Source organism: Pterocles gutturalis, unplaced genomic scaffold (assembly GCF_000699245.1).
Source record: "Pterocles gutturalis isolate BGI_N339 unplaced genomic scaffold, ASM69924v1 scaffold3456, whole genome shotgun sequence".
Lineage (NCBI taxonomy): Eukaryota > Metazoa > Chordata > Aves > Pterocliformes > Pteroclidae > Pterocles > Pterocles gutturalis.
Genome location: NW_010102915.1, coordinates 115,926 through 132,635, shown reverse-complemented (window position 1 = coordinate 132,635; position 16,710 = coordinate 115,926). Strand labels below are relative to the sequence as shown.

The 16,710-nt window shown below is 39.6% G+C and overlaps 1 protein-coding gene across 2 annotated transcripts in view; it reads right to left on the bottom strand.

Moving 5' to 3' along the window:
* Positions 1–940: 940 nt before the first annotated feature.
* CHL1 (cell adhesion molecule L1-like) overlaps positions 941–16,710 on the bottom strand; it is a 52,986-nt gene continuing 37,216 nt past the window's right edge. The window contains exons 19-26 of one of the 2 annotated variants that reach the window (XM_010086478.1): positions 13,797–13,912; positions 13,425–13,629; positions 13,087–13,209; positions 11,622–11,801; positions 4,625–4,786; positions 3,814–3,945; positions 3,067–3,139; positions 1,007–1,223 (exon numbers count right to left, since the gene is read on the bottom strand). In XM_010086478.1, coding sequence (XP_010084780.1) covers positions 1,007–1,223; positions 3,067–3,139; positions 3,814–3,945; positions 4,625–4,786; positions 11,622–11,801; positions 13,087–13,209; positions 13,425–13,629; positions 13,797–13,912 — 1,208 coding nt within the window. Of the gene's footprint in view, positions 1,224–3,066; positions 3,140–3,813; positions 3,946–4,624; positions 4,787–11,621; positions 11,802–13,086; positions 13,210–13,424; positions 13,630–13,796; positions 13,913–16,710 lie in introns of both variants that reach the window. The other variant, XM_010086479.1, reaches the window with a different exon arrangement.

The window sequence follows — 16,710 nt, the reverse complement described above, 5'->3', positions numbered from 1 at the left end:
GAGAAGCAATTCTATCCATTTCTACACAGCTATACAGACTCATGCTAGCAACGTCTCATTTCAAAATAAAACAAGGCTGATTTTCACTTGTGTCAATATTAATATCATATGTACAACGTCTCCATGAAATGTATGCTAGCTCACAAATATACAGATATGAGACAGACAACAAGCATTTTCCTTAGAAATGCAGCTTGCAGAGGCTTGGGAGGACAAATTAAAATACTTTCTGATGATGGTGGATGGGAAGGAACCCTGTTTTACCTTGCCACAGGAAAGTTACTGCAGCTTAACTTATTTAAGGAAATAGTGCCAGCTACTGGACAGAAGATTCATCCACAAGGCCAGAGCTTTGTCTTTTAAGAGCAATTTTTCTGTGGATAAAGTTGCATCTCTAAGTATTGGTAATTGCAGTCAGCTGTAACCACTAAAAGAATTTTAGAGTAACATAAGCAAAAGAGTTTATAACTTTATGAAAAATTATATGATATATAGAATATATTTCTCCAGCATTTAAAATTATCATTTTTCTCAGTTGGATGCATCATGTCACTTTGCAGAGTAATTTGTTGGTTTTGTTTTATTTTTTGGTTGTGTTAGAACCTCTGCGATGCCGAGGTCATCACACATGAGGGAATACTACGTGTAAATGTATGTACAAAGTGACAACAGCCATGCCAGAAAAAAAAATACTATACAGAGAAACATATTCCAAACCCAAGAAAGACACGGAGTAGCAGGTAACTATACAGATGCAATACTGAGAAATTATCTTTTGGTAAGACATTTTGTATAGAATTAATTGTTTTGTTTTAATAAGAAGAAAACACCTAGAAATTCAGATGGAAAAATAATCTTTTAGTGGCAGTGACTTATTTTTGAGTTACCTGTATGTCAGCTTCCTGACTGGCTCAATTGGCAACCTGCTTCCAATCACATGTGGTACCTGTGGAGTACTAGTCAAGATGAATATCACAATTAAACACCAATCATTCTTGCTTATAGTTTAGGCGTGGAGAGGAAAAGTTGCCGTAGAACTTCCAGTGCTTTCCACTGATCCTTTTTCCTTAGATCCAGAATAAGCTCCAATAAATGAACCATCTTCATTGAACATCCCTTGCTCCCCTTCTCCATAATCTACCAGACTATCAGCACTTTCGGTGGCTTTAATGTCCCCGTTAATGGACTGGAGGCTGCCTTTCAGCGGCTTTTCATCGCTGTCACTACAAAACAAAGAAACACCTTTCCAAAAATCCAGCTTTTTAATTGCAAGCATGGAAACTGCTCTTTTATTGTGAAAGAAAGCAGGAGGAGGGAAGAGTGAGGGAAATGTTTCTATGTGGGTGATGAGGATGCTCTGACCCTGCCAGTCCTGCCTGGGCTGGTGCACCTCAGGTCATGCACACAAACCTGAATTCCCCAAGTACGTGATTTTGTGATTATTGCAACAGTGGAATCAGTTAAAAAAGCAAACATCAATGAAAACTACATGTGTATTTCCTTCCCCCTCCCCCCTTTTTTGCCTTGGACAGACAGAAGAATGGATAGAAAGTGAAGGGGGGGAGAAGAAAAGGAAATGCTGGGAAGGATTTGAGGGATACAGTGATCGGTGCTGATGGCAAGCCTTCGGCACCTTACAGAAAAACACATTTTCCTTTTACAAAAGAGAGGGCCATATGCAGGGCCTATTTATTTCATTTTTCTTTTGAGGTGGGTAGGTGAACTGATGTCAAGTTGTGGAATGAGGCACCAGCTGTAGGTTATATCTCCCTGCTTTGTGAGCATTTGATTTTAGATGACTAACAAAGGGTTTTTTTCCCTTTTTTTTCATTTGTTCTGCTGTTATCTTATCCTACTATAACTGATAGAGCTTCTCTCTGCTGAAGGGGAGGAACAGCGAAAAATGAAAGCAGAATCAGAGTGTATCTGCTCACATGCAGTCTATACTCAATGGTAATTTCATGAAAAAGGACAGGCCCGCCACCAAAACAGAGAAAAGAAAAGGAATTTCCACTCATTGTTCCTCATTATGGTACTGCAGAAGAACCACCAAAGCAGCCTGACTTCTGACTGAACGTGACATTGGGGGGAACTTGGGAACACAGATTAAAAGATTAAAAAATTTGGGCCTCTGAACTAGGTAGATAATTACTTAATTACAGTCCTTACTAATGCCAATTTGGATGCTAATGTTATCTGAGGAAGGGCAGAGAAGTACCTGAACTTTACCTCCTCAGCATATAATCAATAATTAATATAATCAATACAGTAAAAATATTTGCAACTTTTCTGCACATAGCATTTCTATTTATAAAAAAGACAAGTTTGGAGTTTGGGGGGAAAGGAAGGGGTCAAAATTATTAACCTCAGGACTTTCTTACCTTTCTAAATATTTGTCCCATTAGAAAGCATTAAAAATTAAATAAAGATGAAATTATGCAGAAAAAAAACCCTATTCCAGTACAAATAATGTAGTATATATAAGTGGGATTTTTTCAGAAATGGTGTTTTTTTTCTTTATGCCACAGTCACATAATACTGTAAGCTTCAGTTCTTGTAAAGCAGCCAAAGTGATTATTTCAGTTCTTCTACAGAAACTTCTGTAGTGAGAGCTGTTGCATTTTTTGCCATCTCTTACTGTATTCCAAACTTTTGTTTTCTTCCACAAAATGAATGTTCCCTATATTACACAATTTGGGCCTGACTGGGGTTCAGAAACCCACTGAAGACAAACCAGTGTTTCTATTAACTTCAATGGACACTACAGCAGGAGCCCAAATTATCATATATATATATATATTTACATTATTCATACAATGCTAAATGAAAGAAAAAACAACAAACAAGTGAAAAATAACCACTGATACATCAACATTTACTTATATTCCAACTTGGCTGTATTTAAGTATAGTGGATATACCCTTATATTTGTACTATTATCAACTCTTGTGAAGTTTGCTTTGAAAATGAATTGCATGCTAAAAAAATGTCCTAAATAATGATGACATCTGGAGACAAACAAAACCCCAAGAAACACAAATGCTTGTTAAAGCCGCTCCTATTTACCTATATTCCCCAAAGATTTCATCTTTTATTGATTGAGCTTCGGGATCTGGATGCAAATCTTCTTTTTCTTTCACTGTACAAATAAAATAAAGCACAGATCTGTATGCCGTGTTCCACTGTGGACTCTTCTTTTCCCAGGTGCAATGGGAAAACCACCTGTCATCACCTACAGCCCAGCCCAGAGGGCAGCAGCTCACACTGTGTGTCTGGCTGGACACAACCAGCATACTTCCATTAAGGGTTTGGGACCATTTCCTAATTTTATAGAAAGCTAGCAGGTGTTTGTAGAATCACAGAATGGTTTGGGTTGGAAGGGACCTTTAAAGATCATCTAGTCCAACCCCTCTGCAATGAGCAGGGCCACCTTCAACTAGACCAGGTTGCTCAGAGCCTCATCCAACCCCGGCCTCGAACACCTCCAGGGATGGGGCATCTATTGCCTCTCTGGGCAACCAGATTTATACTCAAATATTTAATCATAGATACTTACTCATTGCTCTGACTCTACAGCTGGATTAAATAATGGAAGATTCAATGAGCACTACCAAAGGCCTTAGCAAGATCTCTGATCAGCACCCAGAGAGCACAAGTTCCACTGATATTCATTAGAATCCATTCCATGGATATTTATCAAAAGCTACAAATCCTAATTGGATGTTTCTGCTTGCGGCTTTGCAGCCTCTAGAGATAAAAGTCTGAAGGATGCTTGTTATTAACGTGTGAACATAGCACAATAAATCCATTTACCTGAATATTTTCCTCCTTTATTTCTTCTGACAAAGCAAATCGTTAGCAGCAGTAGGGTGAGCAAAGCAATGGCGCACATCAGTCCAATAAACCACCCCTGGGTGGAAATTCCATCGTAAATGCCAGCATAGGCTTTGCGAAACAGAAGAGGAGTGAAAAAAATAAAATTAATCAGAGTAAAAGGGCATCACCCTACTATGATATAAATACATAATGTTTTCTTCACTGAATCCTAATCGAATCAGTCTATCACTACTTATTGTGTTCAGCTTAAAGAAATGCAAGACAGAAATACGTCCAGAGCATGACATTTTTAGACTTAAAAAGGGAATGCACAGTCTACAAGGCACAATACAGACATTTTGGAAAGGTAATTCTGCGAGAGCAGTTGACTTAAAGGACTAAAGCCAAACAGGAAAGCTGAACAGAGGATTGTTAAGCCTCTCATGCAAAAGCAGTTTTGCGAAAGAAATAGAGTTAAAGGTGCACCCGATACGTGCAAACCGCTGGACTGGCACACTTCAAACGGATTATATCACAGCACTGCCCTTTCAAAATCGCATAGGAGGGAAAACTGGTTTGTAAAGGTTTGTAAATGGTTCCAGGCTCTTGTGCGTCAAGCAAAGCACAGGACTCAGCCGAGAACTACGGGTATGTTTATGCTCCCATGGGATTCAATTGCAAGGGTCAACTTAAACATCACAGAACAAAGTGATGATTTTGGTTCACTTTCACTGCACAGTGATGTAACTGCAACATTCATTTACATTCAAAAGAAATCTTTATCACCTTGAAGGGTTTCATGTCTCACCTCTCCCCCTTGTCTCAATTACATCTTCAAAAATGCTATTGTTATCAACCCAGTTCTTAGTCACTAGACGAACTGTATATTCAGTGCCAGGCTCAAGCGCCTCAATGGGGTGAAACTTTTGGGTGGGGTTTACTGCTTCTGAAATCTTGCCGATCCCTTTACCTATGGAATGTACATGAATTCAAGTCATATTGATTAATGGTATTCATTGAACAAAAGGCCTGTGAAGTGCACAGTTACAAAGAATGTAAATAACAGACAAATATGACACACAAAGATTTTTAACATTTGTCATCAGATAATGTGATTTTCAAAAGCATGCAGTAAACTAAAAAACTTTCTCCTATTTAATTTTTAATATTCCATCTGATAAAATAAACAACAGACTGTTGTAATCCTGATGTTTATGAAGGGGTTTGTACATTTCCCAGGATGAAAGTTATTATTGATGGGGGATTATGGATCTGCTTTAACTAATGCATGCTTAAAAAATTACAACTTGAAAATGGTCTTGCTTTGTATAGATAATCTGGGATGAGATGGTTCTCCCATTGAACTGAACTCAGCAGGGAAGCACAGGCAGCTTGTTATCTGGAAATAGATTCTTATACGTCTCACAGAAAAAAATAACATCGGGATTTGTACTCATTTCTCTCCTGACAGTGATTTTCCATGTCCTTTTAAATTCCACAATGCCTGCACGATGCACTGTTGTAGATACAGCTGAAGGTTGCTTTTAAATTGATATTTAGATATTTAAATGTTCCTGGTGAGTTTGATTAATAGGTCGAAGGAAAATTCCAGTAGCCCAAGTTTTAGAGCCTTTTTACTTGCAGAATGTCTCCTGCAATTTCTGTCTGCATTAAGATTGCAGGGTATTAAACAAGTTTTTCAAAAATAGCATTTGTGGAGAACAGAAAAAAGGACATCTACAGAGGCTAGGAATCACAGCCTGTTCGTACAAGTAAATTCAGAATGGCGTGCTGACATGGGGGATCTCTCCAGTCAACCAACGGGTGCAACACGGGCGTATGCCTGCCCTCGACAGCAGGAGAGGCATTTGGGAGGGCTGCACTTAATATATAAATTTATAAATATATAAATTTATATGAGTATAACTCTTTAGTTATGTTCAGTTGCCTAATTTGCCTGCTTTATCCAAAGTAGTCTAAATGAAGGATTGAGCATGCAGTATAATTTGAAAATGACTTGACCAATTAGCCCTGATAGTAAAAAAATGCTCATTAATACTTAAACTACTAAACAAGCAAAGCAAGAAGCTTTCAGAGATTAAGGTTTAGCTGACAGCTGAAGAAAAATAAAAAAGATTAAGACAAATCCAAGCACAATCAAAGAAGCAGTTCAAGACAAGTTTTCCAAGGCAAGTATACATGTATTACAATAAGCAGTTAAATTAGCAGACCATTGGGACCCAGAGAGAACACATACAGCTGAAATACTGCTGATACTGAAGCACAGCTTATTAGCATAAATTAATCCATCTATTGGTAATTTTTGATAAATGAAGTCTGTGAAACTGAGCTATAATTTTTAATCCAACAGCAAATTAAGCAACGGGATACCACAGATATATTTTAACTACATGGTTTAAAATCAAGACATAAGAAAAATGTTTTTAATGTAAACACTATCCGTAAAGTAACAAGAATGAATATGAACCTTCAACCCATTGTGCATTAGATACCATATAACACTTTGCATGACATGATAACCACACGGTCCAATCTGCACACAGCCCGGGTCTCCGTAGGAAGCATTTCTCCCGAATTCCTGGTAAGCAAAATGCTTAACAAAAATGTAAAAATTCCCAGTAGTAGCCCACAGCCATGGTTCCTTGTGCATTTTCCTAATCCAACTCAACCAGTCCACAGCTATCACCTATTTATTTCCACCTTGTGCCAGTCTCTTCTTTTTGATTGGCCAGCTCTTTACAGAAGCAGAAAGGGGGTACTGATATGGCTGAAAAATAACCCCTTTTTCTGCCAGGTTCCTGTTCACCTGGATCAGCCCCTGGTAGCACACCAACCACTGCAGGGCTGGGATGCACCCACTGGAATGAGGGTTTGAGCCCAACCTGACCTGGGGCTGGGCATTTACCATCAACCCTCTCAACTGTTAAACATCACCTATCCCAAAACACTAAACAATTTTTTTTTTTTCTTTAAAACTCAGTACAGGTGTCCAGTGATGGGTGATTATGAGATTTCTGTCCATGCGATTTCTTTCTGGTCTGTGTTACACCCTCAACACAACACCTAGAGAGGAGGAAGCATTGCTAACTGGGGCAGGTTTGGTGGGTAGAATAGAAAAAGCAGTGTAGCATCCTGAAAAATAAAAGCAAAGATATACTGATAAGGAAAAGCTCAACACACTGAAAGGTCAGTGAGCTGCAGAAATTAGTTTCAGAAAATTGAAAGCAGTTGGGTTAGGGTTTTAATCTACAATAAGGGAGAAAAGCATTAGTAATAAAGGCATATCACCAGCGCTTCTCATCTTCCCCCACTATTTATCAGCCATACCATGGGACTTGCATGAACATTAAACACTGAACTGCAATTTTACAATATTCCTACCGGGCTTTGAGATTTATGAGAACAACAGAACACACATTTTTTATAGAAGCTTATGGTATAAAGGGAAAAAACAATATAAACTGCCCCCAAAGACTTACAAGAGTGCTAGTTCTCCAAAAGTTAGCACAGCTATTATAAAATATACTTATATAAAAAAGATGGCAACCTAACAGCTAAATGCTAATTGTCGGCAACATCTTAATTTATAACCATACCTGCCTAAATACATCTGCTGCAATAAATGGAAAGTTGAACTTTCATTAGTTTTCCCCTACTGCCCGGCTATTAAAAGTGTATAAATATGCATCACGAGTATCCTTCATCTTCTGGGCTTTTTTGGTGCAGGAGGTAATTCATGCTAAATTGGGAATATTTTAAGATATGGAGATTAGTAAACCTGCCATGTGTAAAGTCTATTGAGAAGGATTTATAGGTGAGTTATGATCAGCTGGTTGTACTGACTGTCATTTGTAGGAGAAATCTGAGCTTGGACAATAAGGTTATAGATTGTTCATCTCTTGCTGCTTCTCTTTAGCTCTCTGTGTTGGCTACACTGGGGCGGGCTGATAGAAGAGGAAAAAGCAAAAAAAAAAAATTAGCAAAGACAAGCGTTAATCACAAATTTGCTTCAAGTACTCCAAGACTGATATATTTAGCACATTTTATTTAACATGCTTATTTTTCTTGCTCAAAATGATAGGGGTTTGGAATAGCAATATTCCACGTATTCGTGTTCCTGGTCCAGCCTGGGTGTAGCACGTGGGCTGGCAGGACGGTCCCTTGCCTGCCATTAGCAATGGGATTTGATGGGTTATGGGTCTTCCAGCTAAGAAGAGGCAGCAGAGTGGAGTAGCATAAATGACAGAAAAATAAACTTTTCACCAAGATTTCATCAGGTTCTCTCAATTGTGAGCAAATAGGGTATATTTGGGGGGGTTTGCTGGTAAATATACTAGTGGTAACATATGTCTAGGGCAGTTGTTTTTTTCCTTTTTCACTGTGCCTGTGGCAAAAGAGAACTTGAACCATATGTTTTGTAACAAATGGTTACTCTCCTCATCTTATGGTGTGTCACAAAGGTTAGTACCCTCCAGCTCAGATTTTCCAAAAGCCTATGTGCCAATTGCCATTGAAATATAATGAAACTGGTGAACTTCTATTCTCTGGCTTCTCTGGAAAATAAAACCACAGTTGTACAGTTTCCTCTGGATGAATTTTTCATTAAGGCTTGAATTTCTGGACACACAATAATCATTCTCAACATGTAATATGTGTTTAGTAATCCTCCAGAAACACTGGTAGCTCTGGATGAAAAGCAGCTTTGTGTTAAAGCAGGTCTGCTATATTAAATTAATTTCTTTCACTTATGTAAGAACATTATTTTATGTTATGCTTCTGAAGGATAATGACCATTTGGAAATCATCATTTTCAAGGGGAAAGTTAATTAGTTTGTAGGTCATTTAAGAAATACTGTCTGAAAATGGAAAGTTAGAGATAAAAGTCATTTTCTAAAGGCAGTATACCTTCTTCTGTGGAATGAGATCAAGAGAAACCACAAAAACAAAACTATTAGCTACTTTTCAGTACAATGCAAATATCTCTTCACCCAGGTTCTTTGTGATTGTCCACAGTATTTTATCAACAACTGAAAAAGACCTTTCTGTTGTAGATCAGCGTTTCATATCCGAGTTTTTTGTCTGCGTTTAAGATCTTTAATAAGAAAGAGTCCTTTTATGTCACTGACTTTGTATTAGCTGCCAACGCCAGTGGTGTTGGGTCATGCCACAAAGATGCTATTAAATTAAAGCTTTTATATATCCTACTTCTATTTCTTACTAATTCCAGTGGGCCTGCATTTCATCTTAGAGACAAATATTAAAGGGTGGTTTTCATCTGGTACATAATTACCCAGATGCAGCCCCTTCTGACAGAGGCAGTATTGCAGAGCAGAGGGCTTGACCAGGCACGCACAGGATGCAGAATGAAGAAATAGAGATGTGAGCAGGAGATGGTATTTTCCTATCAGTATCCACTCGTTGACTCTTTGGTAAAGTGCTGCTAACCCAAAGCAATGTGTTCCTCCTGACAAAAATCTGAATCTGAATGGTTCGTTCACGTGCTGCTGTTGTAGAAAACGGATGTGATCTACCCAGTTATCTATGCAGGGACTTACAGTTACTTAACTGAGAGAAACTTTTTTTTTTCCTAAATTCAGTCATTCATGCCACTGCAAACTCATTGTCAGGAAACGGGTTGTGCATAAATTACAGGCTGGTGAAATTATCATTTAGAGCACAATTTTCCCTATCCAGACTTTTTTTTAGTGGTGATATTATACATACTCACGTACATATATTAAAAAAAAAAAACAAAAACAAAAACAAAAAAAAACAGGTTGACTTTTCTTTCTGATTCCAGACTATGGTAACAGGGATAACTGTGAATAAATGAAATGAATAGCAGTGATGTAGATCAAGTATATCAATGATAAAATGTGAATGAATCCACAGCTTCAGCCTCGACATCTCCATTCTCCTGGCAGAACATATCGTGAAATTCTGAAATACCCACGGCAGAGCCTGCAAAGGCTATATTACAGCTGTGGAAGCTATTCAAAGACTTAAAATGAACAATGAGAGTTTTATGTTTTTATTACTAAAATCGGAACACACGGGATATAGAATCACTGAATCAAAACACAAACTTAGAGTGCTCTATCACAGAGTTTCATTTCAGAGGGTATCACATTCCATATCTGTCATTTATGAGGGTCATTTTAAATGAAAAACTTTGACTTTCAAAATCACTCCCTTTTTTCAAAAAGAGAGATTGTTTTAATTTTGAGCAATTGCCTTGTTTCCCATACCACAGCTTAAAACCCCAAGAAGGTCACTGAAAAGAGGGATTTTTTTTGCAGCCTATCATGTTTAGTTGAAAAATGTCCAAACAATAGGACACAAAATAATGACACAAAACGCTAATGGCATCTCAGTGACAGATGCAGGGTCCTAATTCAGGGTGGCTGGAGAACCAGCAAGGAGCACACATTAATCACAGAACTGGACCCTTGTGGCTTTTATTAATTGCACTACTCTAGTCTACAAACATTCCACCAGAATTAGTTTTGCCACTGCTGAAACAAAGTCTTCAGAAAGAAGAGAATGACAAGAAAATGAATGGCAACATTATCACTCTTTTAAGCATATCAGGCAGGGATGCATTTCATAAAACCCAAGAAGGTTATTCAAAGAAGTTACAGACTTTCAAGTGGCCAAAACAGATTATTCTAGCTGCCCTATGAAGGTCAGAAAGAGTAATTAATGAGGTGAAATTGTATATTTTTAGCTTTAAAAAAAATTAAAAGGATCTTTTAGTTTCCTCAATGAAGAAAAAGTTTTAAACCGTGCTGATTAATAGTTACTACCACACTTATACCTGTATACTAGAGTGAGTCCAAAGGCTACAAGAAAGTTGAGAAGGAGTTTCACTACTTGAGAAAATGGACGATGGTTCATGACTGGATCCTGAACTGGGACTTGATGAGTTCAAAATACTTTCTACTTGTTTTACCAGTAACTGAAGACTGCAACTGCAACTCAGAAGTCCACTATCATGTTGTGCAACAAGGACCATTTTTCTATTTTATATCAACACTGTTCCAGACTGTTATCATTGCTAAAAAAGATGAAGCCAGGGCTCTTTTTCTTATCACATTCTCTTTCTCCTTCCCCGTGGTAAGTGCACAGCGATGGTTTCTGATTAATAGCAAGGACTTGTTCCTCAGTATTGTAGAGTTTTCAGACTTGCTGAGCACAGTACATTTTATTTCATTTCAGCTGAATGTGAAAGATGACCTATCACGCAGTGCTTGTGATTTTCCTTTAAATCACTGAACATCAGTGTTTTAGGATTGGGTATAGGTGGCACACAAATGCTCACTTCCAGTCTGATAAAAGAATAATAAGACAATGGACCAAATGCACTGCAGTCAACTTTATGTTCATCTGGATTTTCCATGCCAAATAGCTGCCCCTAATGTTGCTGGGAGTCCCCCATCTTGTTGCAAGAGCAGAAATTGTTTTTATAATATTACTGTGGGCAAATTATTTAGATCGTCAATTTTCTGTTTGTGACTAAATGCGATTCACTTATTCTAGCACAGCTTAAAGAGTTGATCAGTGGGAACAGAAACAGCATTGTATAGCAAAATGAAACAGATAAGCTCTACTTTTCTGAAGGCTGCATGGTTACATTAAAAAGTTCATTGATTGTTCTTGTGGAAAGAAAAACAAATTTATTTCCTCTAATTACAAAGGAAATGTCAAGCCTGGAATATTCTCAATAGATTTTTCCATTATTGTTAGTGCTTCTTCACATAAAAACATATTGCCTATTAACTTACTCCCTTGAGCCATTGTTAGTCCTTCTTCTGTGACCGGCTTCCCACAGCCTTTGACTGTACAAGCCTTGACATAGAATTTGTACTTGGTGCTGGGGCTGAGACCCGAGAGCCTCCAGCTGAGCGTGGAGCGGTTGGCTACGCTGATGTCGTTCAGAGGTCCAATTTCATGTGTTTCGTTTACTGAAAGGGAAAAGGCAGTTGAGTCAGATCCGGCAGCTAAAGGCTACGAACATGAAATGTGTCATGAACACTCCTGCAAAGGAGGCACTCAGCAATAAGGAGGAAGGATGGAGTCTGAATAAGCATCTCTCACCTTCCTGCCAAGCACTTAAATAGGATTTATCTCCTCTATGTCAATCTTCCAAAGACCTGATGAGCTATTACTGTTCTTAAAAAGCTCTATGATTCTAGATATGCACATACTGAGTGGGAGGTAAAACCTACTGTCTCCTAGATCATTAAATATCTATGAATTGCTTTTTGCTTCCAAACATCTGCAAACTTTTGCAAGCAAGAGAACGGATGGCTGTTCCGCTTTGCGCTGCTCTGTCTTGGCACAACTGGCAGCTGAAGGAGGGGTTGTCCCTCCCAAGCTGCCTAAATAGATGGATCCACATCCACATCCACCTGTTATCATCAAAGGGAAGATACAGCCTTCAGCCCGTGCTTGCAAAAGCAACTGAGCAATTCTGCTATCAGCAGAGAGATAAGTGAAAAGTATGTGGACTTTTTTTTGTGAATAGGGCACAGTCGAATCCTGTTCCATCCTCAAAGGTCATTTAAATACCCTGAATTGTCACCAGCTGGTGTCATGGCAGCCTGGGTACAATCCTGGATCCTGCCAGAGGTTATCTGCTCAAAGTCTGTGTCCCAGCTGCTCAGTTTTTCATAGGCATGAAAGAAAGTCTTCTGCACCTCTGGTATTTTAGTTGTTTCTCAATGTGGTTGCTCAATAACATGACCCAAGTGGTAGTTGGCTGCATTTCTGCTGAGGTGTACAGGGAGAAGGTGCTCACAGATATAATGTGAGCATCTGAATACATGTCACTGAAGTGCTCTCATCACAAATTATTTTGCATTGAATGAGTTTCACTTCAGTAAAATGCACCTAAAATTTATGGGTCTTCATAACTAGGGTATTAGGTATAATTTGCAAATATGAAATAATTGAATTAGTCTATAAATGTGGAACAGGGTATGGCAGCAATGCGATCTTACGTCCGAAAAGCATATGGTTTGCTCTGGAAGATGACTTTGGCCTGCCCTCTAGCAGGCTGTGCACACATCGCAGCTCAAAACACGCTGTTCTGATGCTATGGCTGTTGCAGGGATCTCAGAAAGAGCCCTTCTCGTCAGCCTCTGGTTTAAATAACTGTGCACATGTAAACTTTTTTTTTAAAAAAAAAAAAAAAACAAAAAACTAATAATGCTTAAATTCTAAAATCAAAGTAAAACAAACACATACTTATCTGGTATTGCAAAATGTAACCAGTAAGGTGGCCGTTTGCTTTCTTGGGAAGTCCCCATGAGAGAGTGACAGAGTCCTTGTCGAAGTTCAGGATCCTTAGAAAACGTGGTTGTTCAGGGACTGGAAGATACAGAGGCTGGCTTACAGAGAGGACTGGACAGGTCTGTCTCTACACATACTTGTTAAATGAGCATGTAGTTTAGCTCAACACCTAGTGAAGGGTTTTATGAATATTGGAGATTTTGCGATCACTTTAATTTATTAAATCAACTTGCCTTGTTATATGGATGATTTTTGTTTATGTCCCTCCATCCCATATTCTCCTTTTGTCTTACCTCCTTCTGGAGTTTCGAACACAATGGGGGAGCTTTCCGGGCCATCTCCTTTGGTGTTGTAAGCCAAAACACTTAAGCGGAATTCACTGAAGGGCTCTAGACCAGGAATCATCCCATAGTTTCTGTCTCCTACAAATGTTAGGAAGTGTTTCTCTGGGTGATGCCTTTTTCCATCCAGCATACTTTTTGTTTTCCACCAACTGACCTGCATTGAGATTGGCAATTCTATAACAAATTGTGTTGTATGGGGCTGAACACAATATTGCCTTCTCTCATCTTCCCAGAAATGAGAGATTGCAATCTATCCTTGATCTGGGATTCATTTAGTAGTTTATTCAGTTATACACAAATATTTAAAGATAAATTAGTAACCTTATAGCCTCTTAAATGTCCACGAACTCTGTCCCTTGGTATTCCAAACCAGAAGACTTTGACCAGTGTGCTGTTCACAATATCCACCGATACGCCAGAAGGAGCAGCATCTGGAACTGTAAAAACAAAAGTATTGCATATTAAAGACACTTACAAGAGCTCAGTTTCACACTGTTCACAGCTACAGGGCTTAGCTTTCCAGCTCAAGCTGTGGCACTTCATGCAGTCTTACTGCAGGTGAGAAAAAAGCCATTCTACCTGCATCCGGTGGGTGAAATGGGCCAATAAACATTATTTTGCCATGTCAGGGCTTTCTGATGAGGGCTGGAATACAGGTGCACTGGGACATATGAATTTCTACACCAGTATTTATTATTTCCTGTTTCAAGTAATGCTTACAGCAGTGAGAAGAATAAAAAAAATTATTAACATAGCACTCAAGAAGGCAATCATAAAGGGGTTTTTTTTATAATCAATTTCATTTTACAACTAAGCTCATTAAACAGTAGGATTTTCATCACTACAGAAAGCTATTATAGTGCTTGAAAAAAAGAGGCCTTGATCCATTGACAACCGAATTGCAAGGAAGATTTTCCACTGATAGATATAAAATTAGATCCATCACAGACACATAAAGAAAACAAACATGCTGCAGAGCTTCTTTCTCTCTATTCCCAGTGTTCACCCTCTCGCCTGCCATACACTCTACAGGGGAAGAAAGATGTCCACCAAACCTTCCCATTGCCCCCCTCTGGGTGTGCAGCAGGGATTCTCCCATCTGACTAGCACCAAGACCATTCCCAGCACTGAAGTGTTAAGCTGGTGAAACACCAGGAAGCCCTCAGCAAGTTGCAAACATCAAGCTGGTCCATTCAGGGGTTGATGACGCAGATCTTGGTGCATTCACTCAATGAGAGGAGTGCTCCAGAGAGCCTGCCTTAGGCTTTGCTTCCCTCTGTAAAGCCAGTAATGTTTCTTACGTCTGTGGTTATCACAGCAACTCTACTGACCGTTTGTCCTGATTTCAGCTGAGACAGAGTTAATTTTCTTCACAGCAGCTAGTGTGAGGCTGTGTTTGGTTTTGTGCTGAGGAGAAGATGATCACACACTGATGGTTAGAGCTGCTGCCAGGACAGTCAAGGACTTTCCAGCTTCTCTGCTGTGCGCGTGTCTGCAGGGGCAGGAGAAGCTGGGAGGGAGCACAGCCCCAGTTACTAGCCCAGGATTCGACCTTAGGTTTAGGATTGAGGCCGAAATTGGCCAATGGTCTATTCCATACCATGCACGGCATGCCCAGTGTAGAGGTGAGGCTCTGTCTGGAAGGGCTCTCTCTTGCTCTGGATTGTCTTCCTCTGGGTCTCCCCTCTCCTGGGGTTGTCTCAGTCTTGGACACTTGGGCTTTTATCTCCATTATGGGATTGTGGCTTTAAGACTCTCCCTGCTCCGGGATCGTTACCAGAATAGGCTGAGCCTTGGTCATGTGGTGGTGAGCCGGTGAGCCGTTGCAAATCACTCGTTTGTCTATTTGTCTATATTGCTATCACCATTATTATTATTGTTATTTCCAATATAATTGTAGTTTAGTTATTAAATTGTTCTTATCCCAACTCTGTCTGGGGTTGTCTCTCTTGGACACTCAGGCTCTTATCTCTATTCCATGACTGAGGTTTTGGGACTCTCCCTGCTCCAGGATCCTTATCTGGGAACGGGCTGAGCCTTGGTCATCAGGTGGTGAGCAGTATCACTGTGTATCACTCCTTTGTATATTTGTCTAATTATTATTATCATCACCATCATTATTATTATTTTCAATAGTATTGTAGTTTAGTTATTAAAATGTTTTTATCTTTACCCAACAGTCTCTTTTCCCTTCACCCCTTTTAATTCTCTCCCCCATTTCTGGGAGGAAGGGAAGAGGGAGGGTGAGTGAGCAGTGTCGTATTCTTTTGCTGCCAGCTAGGCTAAAACTACAACACAGTTTCATATCACCTACCACAGATCACGGTGCTGCATAACGGCTTCTGCAAGAAGCTGCAGCAAGTGGAGAGGCGGGAGCAGCAGCCCTCATACTACTGTGACTGGAGAGTGACTGCTGCAGGACGTGGTGGGTTAAATAAAGGATGTGGCTGGCTGGTCGTTCTAGTAAGTGGCAAACACATGGCTGTCTTAGTTGCCTAATCCACTGTAGACTTTTCAAAGGCCATTCAAACTGTCGGTTTATTGCATTCTTATGAAAACAACTTAAAGACTTCAGATTCTGCATGGGATAAGAACGTTCTGACTTTAATAAAATTAATCTGCAGATCTGAAATGTGTATCGTTCACTGGTGCTCCTGGCCCCTCTTTGCCAACAGCTCCCAGCTCCTGCTGCTAAACATTTGCAAATTCAATAGGCATTTGTGTGTGGGATCAGAGAAGCTTGGCACCCCAGGCTGGCTGGCCACCATGTTGTTTATTCCCTTGCCGATTTAAATCCTTAAATCCTACAAAAAAAAAATTTTTTTTTTTTTTTTGGTGGTGTTAGTGCTTAACTGGGTTGCTTCCTAAAGTGAGGCTTGGCATTTCTTCACTGCAGCTGCATACATTTCCAGTCCTCCAAATGTCTTCTGTAGCCATGCAGTAAACACCAAAGGGGACAAGCAGCTGTTCAGATATGTTGGGGTGGCCTCAGCAGTGACATTATATGTCCCATGGATGTAGCAGGCTGTCACATCCCACATAGCTCCGGCATTAATTCTATTCACAAGGCAATCCTCCTGCGTGCTCACCTCTCCTAATGGGAAATTATTATTAAAGCCCACCATGAAGCTGGAGCTTCAAGAGCATGTGCAAAGGGTGGGGATCATAAACAGCTGCTGTGATTTCAGAGCAGCCCAGGGCATCTGCTTTGTGAAAGTGGGAGGTAAGGGGAGAA